The sequence below is a fragment of the Halichoerus grypus genome, chromosome 5 (assembly GCF_964656455.1).
Source record: "Halichoerus grypus chromosome 5, mHalGry1.hap1.1, whole genome shotgun sequence".
Taxonomy (NCBI): domain Eukaryota; kingdom Metazoa; phylum Chordata; class Mammalia; order Carnivora; family Phocidae; genus Halichoerus; species Halichoerus grypus.
In genome coordinates this window covers 151,238,712-151,262,849 of record NC_135716.1, presented here as the reverse complement: position 1 = coordinate 151,262,849, position 24,138 = coordinate 151,238,712, and the positions used below count along the sequence as shown (strand labels likewise).

At 44.6% G+C, this 24,138-nt stretch overlaps 2 protein-coding genes across 5 annotated transcripts in view; one reads left to right on the top strand and one right to left on the bottom strand.

The window, feature by feature from the left end:
- Positions 1–3,679: 3,679 nt before the first annotated feature.
- On the bottom strand, positions 3,680–12,170 carry LOC118536561 (cytochrome P450 4A11-like). Its single transcript, XM_036093466.2, has 11 exons — positions 11,924–12,170; positions 11,001–11,045; positions 10,417–10,544; positions 9,290–9,414; positions 8,783–8,937; positions 8,234–8,340; positions 7,953–8,143; positions 7,723–7,856; positions 6,779–6,843; positions 6,557–6,633; positions 3,680–3,923 (listed from the first exon to the last, which is right to left on the bottom strand). The coding sequence occupies exons 1-11, from the start codon at positions 12,153–12,155 to the stop codon at positions 3,755–3,757; spliced, it is 1,428 nt and encodes a 475-aa protein (XP_035949359.1). The 5' UTR covers positions 12,156–12,170; the 3' UTR covers positions 3,680–3,754.
- Positions 12,171–18,897: 6,727 nt separating this feature from the next.
- CYP4X1 (cytochrome P450 family 4 subfamily X member 1) overlaps positions 18,898–24,138 on the top strand; it is a 41,766-nt gene continuing 36,525 nt past the window's right edge. The window contains exon 1 of one of the 4 annotated variants that reach the window (XM_036093462.2): positions 18,898–19,465. In XM_036093462.2, coding sequence (XP_035949355.1) covers positions 19,232–19,465 — 234 coding nt within the window. In that variant the 5' untranslated portion in view covers positions 18,898–19,231. The remainder of the gene's footprint in view (positions 19,466–24,138) is intronic. The other 3 variants (XM_036093460.2, XM_036093463.2, XM_036093464.2) reach the window with 3 other exon arrangements.

Genomic DNA, 24,138 nt, shown 5'->3' with positions numbered 1-24,138 from the left:
TTAAAGAAACTCATTGATAATAATACAATAAGAGTAGGGGACTTTAACACCCCACTCACAGCAATGGACAGATCATCAAAGCAGAAAATCAACAAGGCAACAAGGCTTTGAATGACACACTGGGCCAGATGGACTTAACAGTTATATTCAGAGCTTTTCATCCTAAAGAAAAACACTCTTTTCGAGTGCACATGGAACATTCTCCAGAATAGATGACATCCTGGGTCACAAATGAGGCCTCAACCAGTACAAAAAGAGTGAGATCATACCATACATATTTTCTGACCACAATGCTATAAAACTTGAAGTCAACCATGAGAAAAAAATTGGAAGGACCACAGATACATGGAGGTTACGAATAGCCTACTTAAGAATGAATGGGTTAACCAGGAAATTAAAGAAGAAATAAAAGATATACATGGAAGCAAATGAAAATGAAAACACGACAGTCCAAAACTTTGGGATGCAGCAAAGGTGGTCATTAGAGGGAAGCATATAGCAATCCAGGCCTTCCTCAAAAAGCAAGAAACTCTCAAATATACAACCTAACCGTACACCTAATGGAGTTGGGGGAAAAAAACAGCAAACCATAAAAACATCAGAAGAAGGGAAATAATAAAGATTAGAACAGAAATAATGATATAGAAATAAAAAAACACACAGTAGGACAGATCAATGAAACTAGGAGCTGGTTCTTTGAAAGAATTAACAAAATTGATAATCCCCTACCCAGACCTATCAAAAAGAAAAGAGAAAGAACCCAAATAAATAAAATCACAAATGAAAGAGGAGTGATCACAACGAACACCACAGAAATACAAACAACTATAAGAGATGATTATGAGCAACCATATGCCAACAAATTGGGCAATGTGGAAGAAATGGATAAATTCCTAGAAACATATAAACCACCAAAACTGAAACAGGAAGAAATAGAAAATCTGAACAGACCCATAACTAGTGAAGAAATTGAATCAGTAATCAAAAATCTTCCAACAAACAAGAGCCCAGGGCCGGATAGCTTCCCAGGGGAATTCTACCAACATTTAAAGAAGAGTTAATACCTATCCTTCTGAAACTGTTCCAAAAACTAGACATGGAAGGAAAACTTCCAAACTCATTCTATGAGGCAAGCATTACCTTGATTCCAAAACCAGACAAAGACCCAGCTAAAAAGGAGGATTACTGACCAATATCCCTGACAGACACAGGTACAAAATTTCTGAACAAGTTACTAGCAAATCGACTTCAGCAGTCCATGAAAGAATTATTCACACGATCGACTGGGATTTATTCCTGGACTGCAGGGGTGCATATCAATCAACGTGTTACACCACATTAATAAAAGAAAGGATAAGAAACATATGATCCTCTCAATAGACGCAGAAAAGGCATTTGACAAAATACAGCATCTTTTTTGATAAAAACCCTCAAGAAAGTAAGGGTAGAAGGAAATACCTCAACATCATAAAGGCCATATGTGAAAGACACGGAACTAATATCATCCACGATGGGGAAAAACTGAGAGCTTTTCCCCTAAGGTCAGGAACATGACAGGGATGTCTACTCTCACCACTGTTGTTCAACATAGTACTGGAAGTCCGAGCCTTGGCAATCAGACAACAAAAAGAAATAAAAGGCATCCGAATCAGCAAGGAAGAAGTCAAACTTTGAGTCTTTGCAGACGACATTATACTCTACGTAGAAAACCCGAAAGACTCCACCAAAAAGTGGCAAGAACTGGTACATGAATTCCACAAAGTCGCAGCATATAAAATCAACGTACAGAAATCTGCTGCATCTATACAGCAATAATGAAGCAGCAGAAAGAGAAATCAAGGAATCGATCTCATTGACAATTGCATCAAAAACCACAGGATACCTAGGAATAAACCTAGCCAAAGAGGTAAGAGATCTGAAGCTGAAAACTATAGAACACTTAGGAAAAAAATTGCAGAAGCCACAAAGAAATGGAATACAATCTATACCAAAATACCATCAGCCTTTTTTCCAGAGCCAGAAGAAATAATCCTAAAATTTGTATGGAACCAGAAAAGACCCCAAATAGCCAAAGTAATGTTGAAAAAGAAAAGCACAGAGGGAAGCATCCCAATCCCAGACTTCAAGCTGTATTACAAAGCTGTCATCCTCAAGACAGTATGGTACTGGCACAAAAACAGACACAGAGATCAATGGAACAGAATAGAAAACCCAGAAATGGACCCACAACTATATGGCCAAATAATCTTCAACAAAGCAGGAAAGACTATCGACCGGGAAAAAGACAGTCTCTTAAACAGAAACCACAGTGAGATACCACCTCACACTAGTCAGAATGGCTAAAATTAACAACTCAGGAAACAACAGATGTTGCAGAGGATGCGGAGAGAGGAGAACCCTCTTGCACTGTTGGTGGGAATACAAACTGGTGCAGCCACTGTGGAAAGCAGTATGGAGGTTCCTCAAAAAGTTAAAAATAGAGCTATCCTACAACCTAGCAATTGCACTACTGGGTATTTATCCAAAGGATACACATAGTGATTCGAAGGGGCACATGCACCCCAGTGTTTACAGCAGCAATGTCCAAAATAACCAAAATGTGGAAAGAGCCCAGATGTCCATCGACGGATGAATGGATATAGAAGAAGTGGCATTATATATATATGATGGAATATGACTCAGCCATCCAAAAGAATGAAGTCTTGCCATTTGCAAGGATGTGGATGGAACTAGAGGGTATTATGCTAAGCAAAATAAGTCCGTCAGAGAAAGACAAATGTGGTATGATTTCAATCATATGTGAAATTTAAGAAACAAAACAGATGAACACAGGGGAAGGGAAAGAAAAATAAAACAAGATAGAAACAGAGACGGAGGCAAACCATAAGAGGCTCTTAACTGTAGAGAACAAACTGAGGGTTGCTGGAGGGGATGTGGCAGGCGGGAAGGGCTAAATAGGTGATGGGCATTAAGGAAGGTATTTGTTGTGATGAGGACTGGGTGTTATATGTAAGTGATAAATCACTAAATTTTACTCCTGAAAACAATATACACTATGTGTTAACTAACTTGAATTTAAATCAATTAATTAATTAATTAAAAAATATTCCTGTAGTCTAAGTGAAAAAAGAAGGCACAAAGAGCTTAGCTGCCTGCTCAGGGTCACCGTACTGGTAAGAGGTGGAGCCAGCATTCATGCCCAGGCAGTGTGGCCCCAGAGACTTTGCTGTGAAACATTTGCTGAAAACCACCCTCCAGCCCACATGTGGTATCTCCCAAACTTTACAGGGGACATTTCATGTTTGCTCTATTTGATCCAGCGTTTCCCAGGAGCAAGAGTGTGTTTCAGGTATCAAGCTGACATACTGGCACAAATGCAAGTCTCACTATGCAGGGCAGTTTCTGTGAGCAAATGTAGAGTACACCACGTGACTAGATGTAGCAGTCATTGAAAATGATGCTCATGGAGAATTTTTTATGTGAGTAGAGCTTATAATAAAGTGATGAAAGCAGAATGCAGAACTGTCTGTAGAGTATGAGCTCAAGTGTTAGTCAGTTGTGCTGGCATGGTCAATGTTTATTAACCAGTCAATATCTTTCCCATTCATCTGCTATCCAGACACTCCAACCAAGGAGTCTTTGAAGGTTGTAACAGGGCAACCTGTGTCCTTAGGCACAGCAGATAGGAGAGACTAACAGGAAGACAGGATGGCAGGCAGGAGGCCCTTGGGGCTCATCCTTGTGCCCACAAGGGTTACAGGAGCTTCCTGAGATGCAGGTGGATCCCATTCTTGGACATCAACACAATTCTTGGAGTGGGAACAGGGACCTTGAGAGGATCTGGTGCCAGCTCAAAGCGGAGCAGGGTCAGGGCCACTGCCACCTTCAGCTCGTTCATGGCAAACTGCTTCCCGATGCAGTTCCTGGGTCAGGGAGGGAAACGGAAACGAGGAGTGGCCTCAAACCCCCTGCTAGGAACAGCACATTCAGGGCCCTCCTGCATGGGCCCAGCCCAGATCCCCTTTCCTCAGGACACAAACACATCTCTACGCCTACACAGCCTTGCTTGTTTCACACTCTCCCCCTGACCTTTGACAAAGCCTACACTCTTCCAGGATTAGCTCCTACTCCTACCTCTGGTCTCAGTAGTCCTGAAATCCTGTTACAGGAGGGTCAGCATCTTGAGCCTCGGGGCCAAGTCAAGTGATCACTAAAACAGTTAATTATTAAGTTGTTTGCTCTCTGCACAAGCAATTTCTGGTTTCACAATGTGGAGACCAGGCCAGGGCACCGTAGGGGGTGGGCTGGGCCACACTTGAGGCCCTAACCATCTGGGGCACACAGGGATCCAGATCCTCAGAGAAAGGACAAGACAGGGTTGGGTCAGGAAGTCAGAATGACAACAGGGAAGCTTTCTGCAGGGGCAGAGCCTTGACACTCTGCCTGTTGCACCATCTGCCTTCCAGACTCCTGTCTCCCCCTCAGCCCTCAGTCAGCCAGCTGCTATAGCCTTCCAGTTCTACAGCAGCAATGTCCCTGCCTGCCATCCCTCAACCTCCTCATCTGGACTTTTCTGTCTCCTGCCTCTCTTCCCTCTCCTGAAGCCCCAGCCCAGATCAGAGCCTCCCATGCTCTCCATCACAGGTAGGACATGTCCACATGCCTCAGATGGCATCAAAGTCCTCTCTGGGTTGTTGGCTCACTCACCTGTCACCTGTTCAGCTCCTCCTCCCAGCTCGGCTCCCGCTGAAGAGATCCCAGAGAATGCCCTCCCTCCACCTCTGCCTGCCACATGCTCAAGGCTAAGGGCAATGCCAGCCTGCCCTCACCCCCCACCCCTGCTGGCTGTGCCTCTTCATTCCTGAACACTGAAATCACCATGTATTTTACTCAAAGACACATCACTATCCAGAACAGAAAAGTGCCAGGAACATGGAGCTTCCTACAGTGGGCTCAATTAGTAAATGAGTGAAGAAAGAAAGGAAGAAAGAAAGAAAGAAAGAAAAAAAGAAAGAAAGAAAGAAAGAAAGAAAGAAAGAAAGAAAGAAAGAAAGAAAGAGAAAGAAAGGAAGGAAGGAAGGAAGGAAGGAAGGAAGGAAAAGAAAGAAAGAAGAAAGAAGAAGGAAAAAGAAAGAAAGAAAGAGAAAGAAAGAAAGAAAGAAAGAAAGAGAAAGAAAGAAAGAAAAGAAAAAGAAAGAAAGAAAAGAAAAAGAAAGAAAGAAAGAAAGAAAGAGAAAGAAAGAAAGACGAATGATGTCCTTTTGAGTGGAGGCATTTATTTCTTGACTGTGAACTCCTGGAGGCAAGGTCAGTACGCCATCTCATAGCAGAGGATAGGCAGTCTTATAATTGAATGATGTTTATTGAACTGAGAAAAAAAAAAACCTTGAATGGAATAAAATATGAGTAACCATTAGTTCTGAGCTAGGAATTGAGCTGTCTACCCCTCTCCTGTCTCTACTGGCAGCTACATGACTTGCACCAATGTCTAGGAGGAAGGACTCAATCCCAGGGAGAAACAAATCCTGGAGCCAGTATCTGAAGAATAATTTGCTTAAGACGGTGTGTGAAAGTGGATTCCCTCTGTATGTGAAGCATTGACAGATTTCTGTATTTGAAAAAAACATTTTTCTAGTAACTACTTACAAAGTTTACTGTAGTTACTATTTATAGGACACTTTCAGCAGCACTAGAGGATTTCACAGAGGCCACTCTGGAGAATAGTCATCCCACTGAACAGCCACTTCAAGTGTGCTTTACGTTTGACACACCAGATAATGTTCAAACTCCGTGTGTCATATACATACAACAGAGTCGATTTTCTCTCAAAAGCAATTTAATGTCCTCATTTTTATATATTTGCCCATTTGGATGATTGGACTCTAAGTGTAATATTAAGGTATGTAGAGCCCAGATCATATGTAATGATTGGACAACTGGGAAAATTGTCAAGTGTACATGACCACTACCGTGGAATCAAAAATTCATTTGGATAGATGAAAATATAGTGGCAACACAGATTAGTCGAGTACTTTATGAAGGCCTTAGGAGACTGCAGGAAACTTTCCTGTGTATGGCTTAAATATTTGAGACATGCAGACAGCTGAGGATGGAAACACATGCAATGTAGTCAATGGTGCAGTGTGGGGCGGAATGGGGAGCAGAGTGGTAAAGGCTGGTTTGAGGATGTGTGCAAAAGAAATCTTTTGATTCCATCCTGACTTTGACATCGACAACACTTGAAAATAACATGTGAGAAAATCTAATTCTATAAAGTCATACTCATAAAATGAAGAACTCACAAGAATACCCTGAGCTTTTGAACACCCACTGACACTGAATTGTGGCTGGAGACTGGGTAAGAGCAATGGGTCAAAGTCTCCATGGCGTGGAGTGATTACCAACTTTCTTTGTCATAGAGACACACACCTCCTTCCCAGCATGCCAGCATGCCAGGGCATATCTGAAGACACCCACACAAATGTAGGAGGTCACAAACATCAGGTATGTACCCAGGAAACAGCCCCCCTCCCCCCTCCTGGTACAAGTGCCTCACCTTGCTCCTCCTGAGAAGGGCAGGAAAGCATGGCTGTGTCGAGAGGAATCTGGTGCAAACCGGGAAGGGTCAAACACCTGCAGAAGGAGCACCAGGGCCAGGACAGGCATAATCAAGCCCCTCCTTCCAATCATCCGAGGGACAGCACACCCAGAGTTGGGACAGGAGAAGGAGGTTGGTTTGGAGAGGTCATCCCACGCCCTCCTCCCAAGGCCATCATACCTCTGGGTTTGGCCACACTTTTGGGTTGTGGTGAAGGGCATAAATGGAGAGCAAGACTAAGAATCCTGTGGGGGCAGAAGAGAGAAGACTGATCATACATGCCTGCGGGGCCCAGGTGCACCCACACAAGCTTGGCAGCCACAGTGAGAGCTGCTTTTCATCTCTGTGAATGGAATGATAGTGTTGCAGGAGAGGTGGGGCAGACATGGCACAGAACGTGTGCACGTGTGCACAGATTAGTAGATAACCATGACCAGGCTGAGAAGCAGGAAAGAACTGGAGGCTTGTTTTTTGGAGCAACTCAAGGGACAACTCACATTTATCAAGTACCATCCATGAGCCCTTGGGGAATATGCATGAACTCCTCCATCCTCACAACAACCCTCCAATGAAGGCTCACATCTCCATTGGTCCCATGAGGCACCTGAGCCTCGGAGAGGCTGAACAACTTGCCTATGACCACGCAGCCAAGCCGTGGCAGGGCTGGGATTCGGAGCAGAGGGGAGCTGAAAGGTGGCCTCCAGCCATGGCAGGGATCTCAGATCTGGCCATCAACCTGAGGGTTCCCCGGAGACTGGACCATCTGACATATCACAGTGAATACTCTAATCTCGCTCATTAGCCAAGACCCTATAAGGAAAGACCACATCTACCCCTGCCCCATCTGATTATCTCTCAAGCACTCATAACTCAGGAAATTAGAATATTAGGGCAACTCACATAGCCACATTCAGAGGCTGTCATGTATTTCTTTCTTGATCTTTGGGCCAATTTAAGCTCTGTGGAAGCACACCATAACCTCATCCAAACAAAGTAATTTTTGATTTTCTTGAGGGGGAAATGAGTCTCAAAGACATGCACAAACTGCCCCAGAACTTGCGGATTTCTGACCTCCCACGCATTCCTGCAGAGTACTTATGCAGTGAGAGTGGTGAGGCTCACACCTTTGGGTAAGGAGCGTCCATCAGGGAAGGTGATGGGCTTGCTGAGCTCTCTGCCAACCCCTGGAACTGGCGGATAGAGTCGCAGTGCCTCCTTGATGCACATGGTGGTGTAGGGCATCTGGTCCAGGTGGTCCCTAAAACAAAGCTATCCTGAAGGGCTGGCAAGGCCCTGACACCCAGGGAATTCTCTAGTTGAGGGGGCAGGGCCCTCCCATCTCATGAGTACTCACCAGGTGATGGAGGCGCCGTCCCCCAGGAGGCTCTGGATCTCCTCCCGGCACCTCTGCTGATGCTCGGGGTGTGTGGCCAGAGCATAGAGGATCCAGGAGATGCCGCTGGCTGTGGTGTCATGACCCTCAAACATGAAGGTGTCCACTTCCGCATGGAGGTCCTTGTCAGACAAGCTGTTCCCGTTCTCCCTCTGGGAGACAGGGAAGGAGGGCAGGGTTTGAGTTTGCCCCCCTCCTCCACACTTGTCTGCAAAGCCTCAGGCCTCCCCTGCCACACTCACTTGGGCAAAGAGGAGGATGTCCAGGAAGTCCAAGTGCCTCTTGCTCCTGACCTTCTCGAGCTCTCCCTCCTCCTGCAGCTGAGCCTTCCTCAGCTTGATCACTTGGTCTGTCCAGAACAGTGTTCCCAGGCAGAGCTGAGAGCTCTGGGTGCCCAGACACAGCCACCCACAGTAGCCCACCTGCCCCCTGTGCCCCAGTCAGGCTGCCAGGTGGATCAGGAGTGTGGGAATGGGTGTGCTTCTCAGGGGGAGAGCTCTAGTGCCAGGCGCTTGCCGGTCCTCACTCCCCTCAACAGCACAGCCCAAGGAGGCTCTGCTTGAATGCTGCTGGCAGGGGCTCTCCTTCAACCTTCACCCATGTGGTGACACATGTAGCTTCCTGCATAGCACCTGGCACCCTAACAGCTGCACCAGGGGAGTGCCTGGGGTGGGTGTTTCGTAGGTCCTGGAGGGGCAGCGAGGGGCAGGACTCTGCCTGAGGGGTCAGGGTCAGTCCCTTTGGGATGTGCCTGATGAAGGAGGGGAGGTGCCCAGAGGGCAGAGTCCAACCTGTGTGTTGATGGGCAAGCTGGCAGGCCCGGTGGTTCCAGCGGCCCTCAGGGGTCAGCCTGTAGATGAAGTCTTTCTGGTAGAAAGCATTCCTTATCCGGGAAAACACCAGGTCGTTCAGGTCCCGAACGGCCTGAAGGTAGGATTGGAAGTACCTGAAAGGGGAGGATGCAGAAGGGACTGGATGGAGGGAGGCATCTGACCTGGAGTGGAGTGGGTCTGTGGGTGGAGCGTTCTTCAGTCAAAGGGACAGGCAACCCTAGGCATTTGTCATGTTGTTCTTACACCCTCGATACTCTCAGCCCCTTATGAGGGACGTGGGCAGCCAGGCTTCTCCCTGTGGCAGGGATGAAGGCTTGGTGTGGGCTGAATTTGACTGTGGCCTGGGTCTCTCTGCAGAATGTGGCTCTTTGGGCTGGTAAACATCCAAGCTGCCCTAACTGCCTCTCAGATAAGTCCACACTAGTTGGTAAGAAATAGAACCCGGCAGCTAAGGATTTCACTGACCTGTTTGCCTGGTGGTTGCCCTGGTAGCTGAAGGCACACTTCATGATGGTGTCCAACGTCATCGAGGAGATGTGTCCAAAGATCTCCAGAGGTGAGTTCTGGCTGAGGAGCTCCTCCCATTTGTCCTGTGGTAGAGGGACACATTGATCCTTCTCTACTCCTCCAGAAGGCCCATGCTGACAAGGCTAGACTCTCTCTCTGCCTCTCCTCATATTCTGATGAGATGCCCTCACTTTCTAAAGTGGTTGTGTTTCATCAATTTAGGACCGTATAGCCAAGTGTTTGTAATATGGTGAATATTTTCTCAGAATATACTCTGAGGAAGTTGTTATTTAATTGTTATTTAATTAATCATGATCTCTTATAGTCTGACTTAGGAATAAGTTTGGTGATAACCACCTTTTAGCAGACCAGAAAACATTGTTTCTCAGGGGACTAAGGAGGAATCTTTTCTGTCCTGCGGTTGATCTACACATGAGAAACCAGTGAAGTCCCAATTTAGGGAGCAAGAGTCAAGGCAAAGGAAAGGTCAAGGGGCCAGTACTGGGGTTCCTAAGGAGGGGATATCAGGGACCTCAATTCCTCTTATTCAGCAAATGTCAGTTGAGCACAGTGAGTGAGAAATAGGGTCATGCTCAGAGGTGATGTTATGGCAGGACCCAGCCTGGAGGTAGAGACCCGATCTCCATTTCCCTCCATGGAGTGGCTAAAATCCACCAGAAGCCTTCAGCCCCAGGCCAGAGTCCACCTGAGTGACATCCTGGGATGTCCACCCTGCCACTGAAGCTGTTACCGCCCAGACCAGCCACGGGCAGCTTGTCCTGTTGTCCAGGGGCATTGACTACTCTTCCTGTGCAAGCCAAAGCATGGAAGCGGGAGGAGAAGGGACCCTTTATCTACCATGACTGTCTCTCCTGTGGGCAATGAGCAAAGAGTGGATGAAAGTGGGTGCCTGGGTGCTTTCTTGTTCCATCCATCCCCAGGGAGCCCTGTCTCATAGTATGGTATAAGTGGGTGATTCCAAGGGCCAAGTCTAATGGATGTCTGAGGGACACAGCTGTCTGAGAGTGGACTTTGTGGACTGTGCTGTGGGTGTGAGTGTGCAGGTGAGGAGGGGTTGAACTCACCAGCATCACTCGGACAGAATCGGCCATGAGTCCCACGTAGGGCTTCAGGATGTCATAGTGGAAGGCTGGGGTCAGCATCCGCCTGTGTTGGAACCACGCCTGCCCATTCAACAGGAGCAAACCGTACCCTGGACCACAATGGGTGTATGTGTGGGGAAGGAACCTCCCAAGAGTTGCCTGGGGACAACTGGGGAGGAACCCAGGGTGTCGAAAGAAGGGCATCCTGGGCAAGGCAGGAAAGGCCAGTGCATGTCAGGAAGGGGACTTCCCAATGCCTGGTGCACAGCCGTGAGGTTGAGGTTGAAACAGAGCAGGGTTGGGTCAACGGAGGACTTCAGTGAAAAGTTAGGCTGAGATCATTGGCGAGAACTCAGAAGTGATGGGGGAGAAGCTGACCTGCAGGAGGGCTCCCCTACCATAAGGTAGGTGTGAGGTTTTTATCAGAAGAAGAGAAAGGGGGCTCAATTCAGAGTTGAGTGGAGTGACTGTGGTACCAGTCACCTCAGACTTAATCTGGGCCAGATGGATAGATGTTGGCAAACCTAAGCAGGAGGTGAACCATATTCCTAGTTAAATGTACTTACCTATCCAGGGAGCCATGAATCTGTAGGAACCATGAGACTTTGGGTCTGAAAGTAAGAAGGGCATTACAGGAAACTGGAGGTGACCCACGAAGACAGGGTGCCCTCAGGAAGTAGCTGTGGTCCAGACCATTGTCCCCATCCCTTCCTGATGATTGTCAGCTGGCAGTTTGTGTCAATCCACCTCCCACTTGCCTTCTAACCCAGACTCTCTTTCTTTCTTGATAGTTACTGTGGGCTCGGGAAGGCAGACTTAGTGTCCCACAGCAGAGCCCTATGGAATAGGAAGTTGAATCAGCAAGAAATACAGCTTCTGGCCTCAGTGGCAGGGAAAAGACTGTAGCTTGTCTGGTGTTTTTTGTTTTGTTTTGTTTTGTTTTGTGTTTGTTTGTTGTTTTCTTTATTTTTGTGGTTGGTCAGTCATCCCATGTCCCAGCACAGGCAACAGGTAGGGGTTCTACCCAAGCCATCATGGATAGGAGATTGTCTTGAGTTCTGGGGTCACACCACTGTGGTGAAGAAAGTTAGAAAGAAAGAAGGAAAGAATGAAAGGTGGAAAGAAGGAAAGGTGGAAAGTTGGAATGGAGGGAAGGAAGGAAGGAAGAAGGAGGGAAGGTGGGAGTGAAGGAAGGAAGGAAAGAGAGAAAGAAAGAAAGACAGAGAGAAAAGAAAGGAAGAGAAAGAAAGGAAGAAAGAGAGAAGAGAGAGAGAAAGGAGAGAAAGAGGTAATCCCTCACAGGTGTTTAAGCATTCAAACTGAGGTAACTTGTATTTGGGCTTCTGCTGGCTCTTGGGCTGGGAGGATGGCAGGTAGAGGGTCAGATATTGATGACTGAGCCAGCAGTCTCTTCTGGAATGTCACAGTCCCCCAGGAATGTATGCAAGCGGGAAAAGCCACTCCAACAGACAAGTGGGTTTGCTCTCACCTGATCGCCCCAGGATCACCTTCATGTAGTCCGGGTCATAGACTATGAGGCTAACCTTGCTTCCCCATAGCCAGCGAGGACTGGCACGTGGATATTTCTCTGCCCTTTTCTGAAGCTCTTGTAGCTCCTGATCATTTTGGAACTGTAACCAAAGGAAAGACAAATCAATAAAACCTTGCTTCCTCTTTAGGTCCACTGCTTGGAGTGGTGGTGGAGGGTAGGATGGCCACATGGAGATAGTTTGGGATATCGGCAGTGATTAGGAGTTTGAAACAGTTTCCGATGAGCTAGACTCTGATTGGGATTCCAGATTCATGGCATTTCTGTTCTAGTGGGAGTGGAGGTGGGGAAGTTAATCGGGCCCTACACTGAGAAGTGTTGTCCAGTGACTTAAGGAGGCTACTCTGAGCTCCCAGGTCATGTCCATCACTGGGGCCGCCCTTCTCCTTGGATCCAGTGCAGGGACTGTGTAGGGGGAGCCTCTCACCATGAAGCTATGTTACCTCATCCTCCAGGATCCTCTCAAACCTGTGCAGCAAGGGCCCCCGGGGGATCCTGTTTCAGCAGCGTTGCATGCCCCCTGTTTGATTGCTTGCTCCCCAAGCCAGTCAGCTTCCAGAAACTCCTGCTCCTGGGTAGTGTCAGTAGTTCCTCTGGGGAGCCCCAAGGAGCTAGATGGTGCTCTGCCTGGCTCTTCCTCTCTCTGGGTCACTCTGACACCCACTGGTCCGTCAGTCTTTCAGACAACCGCTTGGGACTGCCATCTCTCCCTGAGCAGGTCTGGCCAGGGCCAGTTGACACTCTTGTAGAGGAGTTCGTGCCCGTGGTGGCAGTGGCAGTAACGCTATAGGCTGATGCTTGGTGTCTCCTGGCTTTCAGGCTGTGGCCACTCATGCAGGCAGTGCTCCACTACAACTGTTCTCACCTGGCTCCTCCTGGGGACTGGGGCCACAAAAAATGTCCCCAGAGTGAGATACCAGGACAGACAGTGGACAGAAAATAAAGGGGCAGCACAGGCAATCAATCTTCAGGTGCTGGGGGCTGTGCTGGCCTGTGGTCTGCCTGAGACAGGAGGGAGGTTCAATATTATTTTGAAATTACTATCATTCCCAGTGAGAGTCTAGCATGGCAGAGCCTATTTTGCCTTATAGGTATATTACTTATGTGATGCTCAAAAGTTATTATTTTTGAATGGCCCCCAAACAAGCAAATGTGAGGGTTGGCTGAAGGCATTTAACTGACTATTGAGAATTGTGATCTATTTAACTTGATATTATGCAAGTATACTTTTACCAGATGACTTTTATGTACTCTTGAATTCAACTGTTTTGAGTGGTACATTTACATGAAGAAAAGAAGATGGAGAGTGGATCTTGAAACTGTTAAACTAAGTGTATTTTAAATTTATTCAAAACTGTCTATGATCCGGAGATTTTTTAATGGAATTTTATGGAATTTATATTTTGTCTATTCTCTGTTGTGCTTGGAAACACCACAAAACATGAAGCTCTACATCTGCCACAACTTCTCCTTCTTTCTTCTAGGTCAAGGCCAACAACTTTGCTATAGATCCTAACCTCTCCCTCTATTAGGAACTGGGTGGAGGGAGGCAAGAAGTGGTAGAGAGAGTCCTCCCCATCCTTCCACTCTGGAATCCCTGTCCCCCATCTGGTCACATCCTAATTCTCTGCTTTTTCATAGCCAAACTTTTCAGAGTTGACAATATTTTCTCCATAGTTTCAAATTAATTGCCATGATTTTCCCTTCCCAGCCCACTTCATTTTGGCTTCTATATCCATCACTTCAACAACTCTTCCTATGGTTATAGCTGATTTCCATGTCACTAATTCCAAGAAACACATTTCAAACTTGACCCTTGTTGTCTCAGGAGCACTCGACATCCATCTATCATTTAAACTGTTTCAACATTGTCTCCTTGTATCCCACAACACCTCGTGCTCCTCGTGCCCCTCCAATCTCTCTGTTTGCTCATTTTCTTCCTCTGGAAGCTCATACTTCTCGACCCAGTTTTTTAAATATTGGAATCACTTAAGGTAACAGACCAACACTGCTAGACACTTTCAACAGTTTCCTGATTCACTGGTTGTGTAATCTGAAGGAGTGGAGAGATGGACACAACTGGTATGGCACACAGGCAGCAAGGATGAAAGGAGGGTAAGCCTTGGAATTCTCGGTCTGGAGAGAAGGGGCTCAGGGCAAGCTGACTTTTTAAATTTTTTTGATTTAATTTCTTTATTCATAAGACCAGATGAGGTCTAGATAATCCACTGGGGTCTTTCCAGTCATAGCAGCTATCCATTATACTGTATCTATCTGTCCTCTCCCCCAGATTGTGAGCTGTCCCAGGGAGAGGCCTACCCTCGATCCATCTTTTTATCCTGGCATTGTCCAGCACTGGCCAGTGTACAGGATGCAGCAATGAGGGTGAGGACTGGCTCTATGCCTCCTTTCTGAACATTTCCATTCTCTTACTCCAGACTGTTGTGGGGAAAAATATGTAATGGAGCCATGTGCCCTGGGCCCTCTGCATGGAACCTACTATGTAAATTCCCCTGGTTCCTCAGTCTCTTAACAACTGCTTGCCAATGCCCTCAGCATCACCGTAGCAGCTGTTCTGAATCCCCACCCTGCTAGGCACTCAGTCCTCTCTGTCCCTGCCAGGGCAGAAGATGCCTCAGAATCCTCTGAAAAAAATGAGGTTATCTGGCATCAGAGATATCATCCACTCATTCCTTCCCTCTATCCTGCCTCCTGTGCCTCTAACATGTTGGTCTTCCCAGTTGAACCCCTTCAAAACTGTAACTAATGTGCTGTCAATTAAGAGCAGACTGAAGTGATCACTGCCCAGCCTCAATATTTTCATAAAACTGTCTGGGACTGGACATCTATGAAGTTTCTGTGCCCCATCCCATCCAGCTCATTCCTTCTATTCAGCACCCCACTCACCCCCAGGCCCTGTTTTTTCTCTCATTGCCTCTCTCTCAGCACCTTCCATCCTTCCTCTCTATCAGCACCATCTCCCTTAGGAACAAGGCCCAGGTTCCCCCATGGTGAAAATAGTTGTCATTTTACTTTATTCTTCCTCTCCTCACCTCCCTTCCCACCCCCTGCTTTATGCTTATTCTCTTAGTAGACAAGCCCCTTGACCTGGGATGTCTCCATTCCTTCACTGTCTTCTTGTTTTGTAGATTATATTCCTCATCCTGCTCTTTCCTGAAAGCCTCTAATATGTCTCCCTAGTTCAAGTGAATTGAGTAACTATTTCTAGCCTATTTCTGGCCTAGCCCAGAGCTGAGCTCCAAGGGAATCCAAGAGATGGGAAAAAAAAATGTTTGCACTACCATGGAGTTTCCAGACCTAATTAGGAAGATAAGTTGAACATGAAAAGAGATACATAATGAAGCTGCATAGAATTGCTGACTTTGGAATGAGTCATAAATGAAAACATGAATAAATGAAGTATCAAATGAAAGGTATGAAAATGAGTGTTTCAGTTGTTCATAGGATAGATTCCCATGGGCTGGGTGGTTAGAGAAGCATTCATAGAGGAAGTAAGTCTTGAGGGCGGCTTCAAGAAGAGCAGAAGACACATGGGATGGGGCAGAGGGTAGAGCAAGGGGAAAGAGTGATTCTTCTTGCTTTTTCTACCTCAATGAAGAGAAACACAGAGATCATCCTAGATTTCTTCCCTACTGGACCCACATCCAGTCAGTTACCAACTCCATCAAAAACACTCTCCAATATTTCTCCCACTCACTCTGCCTCTCTGTCCCATGGCACTCCCCCTCACCAGGCCACCATCACATCTTATCTGAATATTGCAACAGCATCAGAACTGGTCTTCTAGTGCCAGTTTTTCACCCACCCCATACACATATCGTTTGTTCCCATAAATGTCAAGATCCCAGGACCTGGATCTTGAGACTGACTAGATTCAAATCCTAACCCCCCTTCTCACCCTCTGATGTCCTGGGCAAACTTCATAATCTCTCTGTGTGTCAGTTTCCATATATATACAATGGGGATAATGGTACTATCTACCTCTAATTTCTATTATGAGGATTAAATGAGCTACTACATGTAAATCACTTTAAAATAGTACTTGGCACTTAATAAGCACACAATAAATATTTGCTTACTATTATCTCCCAAATAGCTGTAATATACTACCTAACCATGTCACTTTCCATCTTAAATCCCTTCGGTGGATTCTTATCACCTTTTGTAAAGTCTGAAATCCTTACCTGGGCTGACCATGTTGCTGGGGCTTTTTCAGTGTCCCTATCCCCCATCCTACAGCCAAGCAAATTCAATTCAGTGGACATTTGCACAGGTATGCCAACAGAAGGAAGGGATAGATGCTCTGCTGTTGATCTCCAAGATGGGATTTTCGAATTGCAATAAGTATGGAAAGCCAGTCTTTGGTCAGAATAAGTAATTTTCTAACTTCATGTATGTCCCATTAGCATGTCCTATTGGAGTAAGCTGTAGATTTTCAGTCTCAATCAGGGGTAGAGAGGACACCGGCTGTGTCATAGTAAGGTTTCTACCACATGAATGCAAGTTGTGAAAAAGCCCCCCTCTTCCAGCCTGGTGGACTAGGGTAAGAATTAACAGAAGAGGTAAAGCCAGAGGTCAGGAAAGCATCTGATTTTTCCCCTCTAGGCTAAACTTCTGGAAGTGGGGATTTGGATAGATTTTGCCTTGCTTCCTTTTGGAGAGGAACCAGGGTGAAGATGGCAGTGAAGCAGAGAGAAGACTTGAGCTAGCATCCTCGAGCCTCTCTTAGGCTCCTGGGTATAGTGCAAAAAGTGCCAAAGTTCTTTGTTTTCTAAGGAAGGACATAGATGCTGCGGATGGACCAGCCAGGTCTCAGAAGGGATTAACATCTCCAGCAAGAGCCTAAGTAAGACTGGGTCAGCTAAGGAGTCCCCAGGTCCTGACCCTGCTGAAAGAACTAACTAGAATGGTGGACATTGGCAAACACTAGAAATTCGAGTGAAGACCAATTGTAAAACATTTACGGACATACCACTGGATAAGCCACACTATATAAGTATAATGATTATACATGCGTATTCCCAACTCCCAGATCCCTGTGGGTTCTGACAGAATTTCAGAGTGGGGAAGAAGGTTTTTGGTTTTGGGTTTCTTTTAACACAGCAGTTTACCATTTATTTGTGGCAAAGAAGATAAACAATGGCCTCAGCCTTGGTATTATTTTAAAACCTAAATTCTGACCTCCCATGATTAAAAACTGTCACAGCTGAAGTGTGACAATCCAGAAGGGCATTAAGAAGTCACCCTGAATGAACTAGAGGGTATTATGCTGAGCAAAATAAGTCAATCAGAGAAAGACAAGTATCATATGATCTCACTGATACGAAGAATTCTTAATCTCAGGGAACAAACTGAGGGTTGCTGGAGTGGAGGGGGGTGGGAAGGATGGGGTAGCTGGGTGATGGACATTAAGGAGGGTATGTGTGCTATGGTGAGCACTGTGAATTGTGTAAGACTGATGAATCACAGACCTGTACCTCTGAAACAAATAATACATTATATGTTAAAAAAAAGAAAAAAGGGGCGCCTGGGTGGCTCAGTCATTAAGCGTCTGCCTTCGGCTCAGGTCATGATCCCAGGGTCCTGGGATCGAGCCCCGCATCGGGCTCCCTGCTCTGCGGGAAGCCTGCTTCTCCCTCTCCCACTCCCCCTGCTGGTGTTCCCTCTCTCGCTGTGTCTCTCTCTGTCAAATAAATAAATAAAATCTTTAAAAAAAAAAAAAAAAGAAAAAAGAAGAAGAAGATAACAGGAAGGGAAAAATGAAGGGGGGGAAATCGGAGAGGGAGACGAACCATGAGAGACTATGGACTCTGAGAAACAAACTGAGAGTTTTAGAGGGGAGAGGCGTGGGGGGATGGGTTAGCTCGGTGATGGGTATTAAGAAGGGCACGTATTGCAAGGAGCACTGGGTGTTATACACAAACATTGAAAACTAATGATGTAATGTATGGTGACTAACATAACGTAATAAAATAAAATAAAATAAAATAAAATAAAAAGTCACCCTTGAATGAAGATTCTCCTCAATTGATAAAGGGTTAGAAATCTGAGGGGGTTCCTCAAAAAATTGAAAATAGAGCTACCCTATGGCCCAGCAATTGCACTACTGGGTATTTACCCCAAAGATACAGATGTAGTGAAAAGAAGGGCCACATGCACCCCAATGTTCATAGCAGCAATGTCCACAATAACCAAACTGTGGAAAGAGTCGAGATGTCCTTCAACAGACGAATGGATAAAGAAGATGTGGTCCATATATACAATGGAATATTACTCAGCCATCAGAAAGGATGAATACCCAACTTTTACATCAATATGGATGGGACTGGAGGAGATTATGCTAAGGGAAAGAAGTCAAGCAGAGAAAGTCAATTAACATATGGTTTCACTTATTTGTGAAACATAAGGAATAGCACAGAGGACATTAGGAGAAGGAAGGGAAAAATGAAGGGAAGGAAATTGGAGGGGGAGATGAACCATGAGAGACTATGGACTCCGAGAAACAAACTGAGGGTTTTAGAGGGGAGGGGCTTGGGGGATGGGTTAGCCCCGTGATGGGTATTAGGGAGGTCACGTATTGCACGGAGCACTGGGTGCTATACACAAACATTGAATCATGGAACACTACATCAAAAACTGGTGATGTACAGTATGATGACTAACATAACATAATAAAAAAAATTGATAAATGTAAAATGCTAAGAAGAGTGCTTGACATGTTGTAAGCATATCATAACAGTAAATGCTTATTACTACTAGTATTATTCTTATCATTATTATCATGTTTCATTGCTTTGTTTATCTATTCCTGGGCAATATCACATTGGTCCTATAATGCTACAATGTATTTTGCTGAGAAGGCAAATACCAATCTTTCTGTTATTTTTCAAGACTGTCTCAAATATTCTTGTGCATTTTTCTTTGTATATTTCAGAGTCAGGCAGGTTTCATGAAAAATGCTTTTGAATATTGGAATTGCATTAAATTGATCAGTAATTTGGTAAGGAAAAAAAAAAAAGAAATCCGAGAACTCGAGCCTGCCTCCTCTGGCCAAGCTGGAGGTCTCCCTCCCAGCGCTCTTCCTCCTCCCCAGGGAAGAAGGGAGCTTGTCGGAGGGCACAGAGTCGCGGTGGGCTGGGCGATCCTCTCCTGGAGCTGCCCGGCGCGGAGAAAGCCCACCCACTCCGGGGCCGGGGAGACCGCCTGCGACCCGCGCGGCGCACAGCGATGGAGTCCTCCTGGCTCGAGATGCGCTGGGCGCGGCCCTTGTACCTGGCCTTCGTGTTCTGCCTGGCCCTGGGGCTGCTGCAGGCCATCAGGCTCTACTTGCGGAGGCTGCGGCTGCTGCGAGACCTGTGCCCTTTCCCCGCGCCCCCCACCCACTGGTTCTACGGGCACCAGAAGGTAAGGGAAAGGAGGGACGGAGAAGGATGCTGCCGAGGATACCAGGCGGGCGGAGAGGTAGGCTGCTTCCTCCCTTTCCTTTCATCGCTGCATCCTGCACAGACCTCTCTGGCTCCGCCTGTGGCTCTCGGCATCTTTCCATTACTCTGGGCTTCCTCCCTCACAGTGCTGCAGGGAAAGGGAAACAAAACTGGAGCCCCTGGAGTGGAAGCTTGGGGGGCTGGGAGGACCTATGTAGAGACTGAGTACAGAAAAAGAGCGTCCTGTAACTCAGGACGGTCTCTAGTTGCTTCATCTCTAGTTGCATTTATGTACTGTACCTTAAAAAGCCTTCCACATGGGTCGCTAAAAAATAGTTATGTTATTCTAAATAATGCTTATTAACTGCAGAAAATATGCAAAATCGAACACAGTTAGTTGCCACCCTTAGTGAATTACAACCAGAGAAAATGAACTTTATCCAAGGTTCTTGTGAAGTAGAGAGCAGCCCCCGCCAATCACTCAAAAAGTGATGGCAAATTGAAATTTCTAAGAGGGAGACCTTTACCTTTTGGTCCTCCTGCGCTCCAAATCCAGTCTCACCCCTGATTCCTTGTTTTATTAATTCAACCAGCTTTGACTGGAATTGTGTGATGGGTGCTGAGATTACAAAGAGCAGACCAGTACCAGCCCTCAGAAGCCCAAGTCAGATGCATACTTAGACCGCAAAGAGAAAATGCAAATACAGGGTAATGAGTGCTTTGATAGAGGCCTAGGGACAAGGGGATCTTGGAGGGAAATAGATGTCTCTACCCAGAGAAGGAAGGAAAAGTCTACAGAAGTCTGGGCAGAATTTTAAATGATGGCTGGCATGGGGAGGGTGTCCCCAGCAGAACTATCGCATGATCCTTTGGCTCCCCCACTCCTAGTCCTTCTGCCCAAAAGGAACCACTCTCAACTGTTTTACCTGTTTGTTTCAATCCTTACTGGTAAAATAATATGACTATGTTGCATTTTTAAATTTAATAATTGTAGATATCCATTCATTAACTACTTTATGATGAGTAATCACTTATACCCCATCTTTTACTGTCCCAATATAGTTACATTGTATTTTTTGTTAAATAGAATAATTAGTATTTATATTATTTTGATTATGTAAATATTTACTTACCACTGATCTAATGGTTGATTTTGTTCCTTTTCTCATAGAACTTTTTTTCTCGCATGGTGTTATTACCTTCCTCCTTTTCTCATATGCTTAGTTTTTCAAAATCTATCACTATTTTTTTTCCCAAATGCTTTTAATAGATCTGTCAAACACATCTCAACAATATTTCCAAATATTGAAACATATAAAAAAACCTGTCAGCCTATATGCTTTTCTGGAGGCATTTCTCCCAAAGACCTCTCCTCCCGTTCTAATCTGGACTGATGGCTCTCTAGGCTTGGTGCACAGATAATGTGCTATACTGTGTCATATCTTCCATTTCCTGGATACTGTGTTTTCTCTTTTTCCTGATTTATTTCATCATTTTTATGGGTAGCTTATTGAGATTGAGTGAAGGAATGTCAGGTGAATTTTTTGAGCTCTTGAATGGCTGAAAATGTCTATTAAAATTCATAACTTGATTGATAGTTTGGCTGGGTATAGGATTATACTTTAGAAATAATTTTTTCTCAGAATTTTGAAGGCATCATTCCATTGTCTTCTAGATTTCAGGATGACTGTTGAAAATGCTGATACCTTTCTGATTTTTTTTCCAACATCTTTTCTGTAGTAAAATGCCCATAACATAAAGTTTACCATCTTAACCATTTTTTTATAAAGATTTTCTTTCTTTATCTGACAGAGAGATAGAGAGCACAAGTAGGCAGAGAGGCAGGCAGAGGGAGAGGGAGAAGCAGACTCCCCGCTGAGCAGGGAGCCCGATGTGGGGCTCGATCCCAGGACCCTGGGATCATGACCTGAGCCGAAGGCAGCCGCATAACCGACAGAGGCAGCCAGGCGCCCCTCATCTTAACCATTTTTAAAAGTGTACAGTTCAGTGATATTAAATACATTCATAATGTGCAGCCATCAACTCCATCCAACTCCATAACTCTTTTCATCTTGTAAAACTGAAATTCTATACCCATTAAACAATAGTTCCCCATTTTTGTCTCTCTTCCCACCCCCCCGGCAAACACCATTCTATTTTCAGTCTGTATAATTTTGACTACTACTATCTCATTTAAGTGGAATCGTGTATTATTATTTTTTTGTGTGTGTGACAAGCTTATTTCACTTATGTAATGTCTTCAGTGTTCATCCATATTGTAGCATAAGTCAGAATTTCCTTTCTTTTAAAAACTGAATAATATTTCACTGTGCCTATATACCTCATTTTGTTTATCTATTCATCCATCAGGGGATACATGGGTTGTTTCTGCATTTTAGCTATTGTGAACATGGGTGTACAAAAATCTCTTTGGTACCTTACTTACAATTCTTTTGGATATGTACTCAGAAATGGAATTGCTGGATCATATGGTAATTCCTTTTTTAATTTTCTGAAGAACAACCACACTGTTTTCCACAGTGGCAGTACCATTTTACACTTCCACCAGAAGTGCACAGGGGTTCCAATTTCTCTACATTCTTACCAACACTTGCTATTTTCTGGCTTTTTTGTTTTTTTTTTTTCTGACAGTAGTCATCCTAATGGGTGTGAAGTAGTATCTTATACTTCTGATTTGTATTCCCTAATGATTAGTGATGTTAAGCATCTTTTCATGTGCTCAATGCCATTTGTATGTCTTCTTTGGAGAAATGTCTAGTTAAGTCCTTTACCCGTATTTGGATCAGATTGTTTGTTTTTTGTTGTTGAGTTTTAGGAGATCTCTATTTATTTTGGATATTAACCACTTATCAGATATATTAGTTGCAAATATTTCTCCCATTCGTGTTTTTTACTTTTTACTCTGTTATACTGTCTTTTCATGCACAAAAATTTTTAATTTTCATAAAGTCCAGTTTGTATATTTTTTCTTTTTTCCAGTGCATTTGGTCTCATATGCCAGAAATCATTGCCAGGTCCAACGTTGTGAAGAATTTTCCTGTGTTTTCTTCTAAGAGTTTTACAGTTTTAGGTCTTACATTTAGGTCTTTGAACCATTTTCAGTTAATTTTTGTCTATGGTGTTAGGTAAAGAAGGGCCCAACTTTATTCCGTGGCATGTGGATATCCAGTTTTCCCAGCAACATTTGTTGAAAAGACTGTCTTTTTCCCATTAAATGGTCCTAGCACCTTTGTCAAACATCATTTGACCATATATTTGGGGGTTTATTTCTAGACTTTCTATTTTATTCCATTCACCTATATGTCTCTCTGTGGCAGAACCACACTGTTTTGATTACTGTAGCTCTGTAGTAAGTTTTGAAATCAGGAAATATGAGTCCTTCAGCTTTGTTCTTCTTATTAAAGACTGTTTTGGCTATTCAAGGTCCCTTGATATTACACGTTAATTTTAAGATGGATTTTCCTGTTTCTACAAAAAACATCATTGGGATTTTGGTAGGGATTACACTGAATTGTAGATTGCTTTGGGTAGTATTGACATCTTAACAGTAATAAATCTTCCAATCCATGAACATGGAATGTATCTCCATTTATTTACGTCTTTTTAAATTTCTTCAGAAATGTTTAGTTCTCACTGTACAAGTCTTTCACCTTGTTGGTTGGGAATACTTGGTTTTCCCATACTTGGTTTCACCTCCTAAATATTTTATTCTTTTTGATGCTATTGCAAATGGACTTGTTTTCATTATTTTCTTTTCAGATTGTTTATTATTAAAAACGCAACTGGTTTGTGTGTAGAAATGCAACTGACTGCCAAATCTAGGTTAATTCCTTATGTTTTCTTCAAGAGTTTTATAGTTTTAGCTCTTTCATTTAGATCTTGATCCATTAAGTTAATTTTTGCATATTGTGTAAGGTCGGGGTCCAACTTTATTCTATTTTTTGTGGCTATCCAGTTATCCCAGCACCATTTGTTGAAGAGACTGTTCTTTCCCTCCACTGAATTGTTTTGGAACCTGAGTAGGAAAAACCCAGTCCTCCTCCTGTGTTTCCCCTTTATTCTCACACTATGACCATATTCACAACACTTCTGACACCAGCTGTTGAGTGAGTGCCCCCATCCCCCACCTGCAACCAAGCAAACCTGTGATACCAGCTGAGTGTCCTACAATTTAATGCAATTCTGACACTGTCTACCCAGAGATAGCATCAGATCTCACAGATTAAGAACTCAGCCCACAAGACTACTCCTCCCCACTTCAGATGCCAATGGCAAGTCCAGGTTTTTACTGTGCTTCTGACCAATCACCTATAAGTTGGTGATTCCTGTGACCTCTTCTTCGGGTTTGGTTAATATGATGGAACAGCTCACGGAACTCAGGAAAACAGTTAATTTACTGTTTTCCAGTTTATTTTTTTAAGATTTTATTTATTTATTCGACAGAGAGCTAGACAGTGAGAGAAGGAACACAAGTAGGGGTAGTGAGAGAGGGAGAAGCAGGCTTCTCATTGAGCATGTAGCCCGATGTGAGGCTTGATCCCAGGACACTGGGATCGTGACCTGAATGGAAGGCAGCCACTTAACCGACTGAGCCACCCAGGCGCCCCTCTTTACCAGTTTATTATAAATTGATATGATAAATGATACAGATGAACATGCAGTTGGAAGTGATGCATAGGGCAAGGTATG

Bases quoted from the DNA above. Each gene is read 5' to 3' on its own strand.
- LOC118536561 (XM_036093466.2), bottom strand. From the start codon at position 12,155: ATGTGGCCATCCTACCCTCCACCACCACTCCAAGCAGTGGACCTAAAG. The intron at 9,415-10,416 runs GTGAGTTCAACC...CCTCTACCACAG, and splicing joins ATTCTGTCCGAGTGATGCTG to GACAAATGGGAGGAGCTCCT. The intron at 7,857-7,952 runs GTGAGTACTCAT...GCTTTGTTTTAG, and splicing joins GACGGCGCCTCCATCACCTG to GGACCACCTGGACCAGATGC.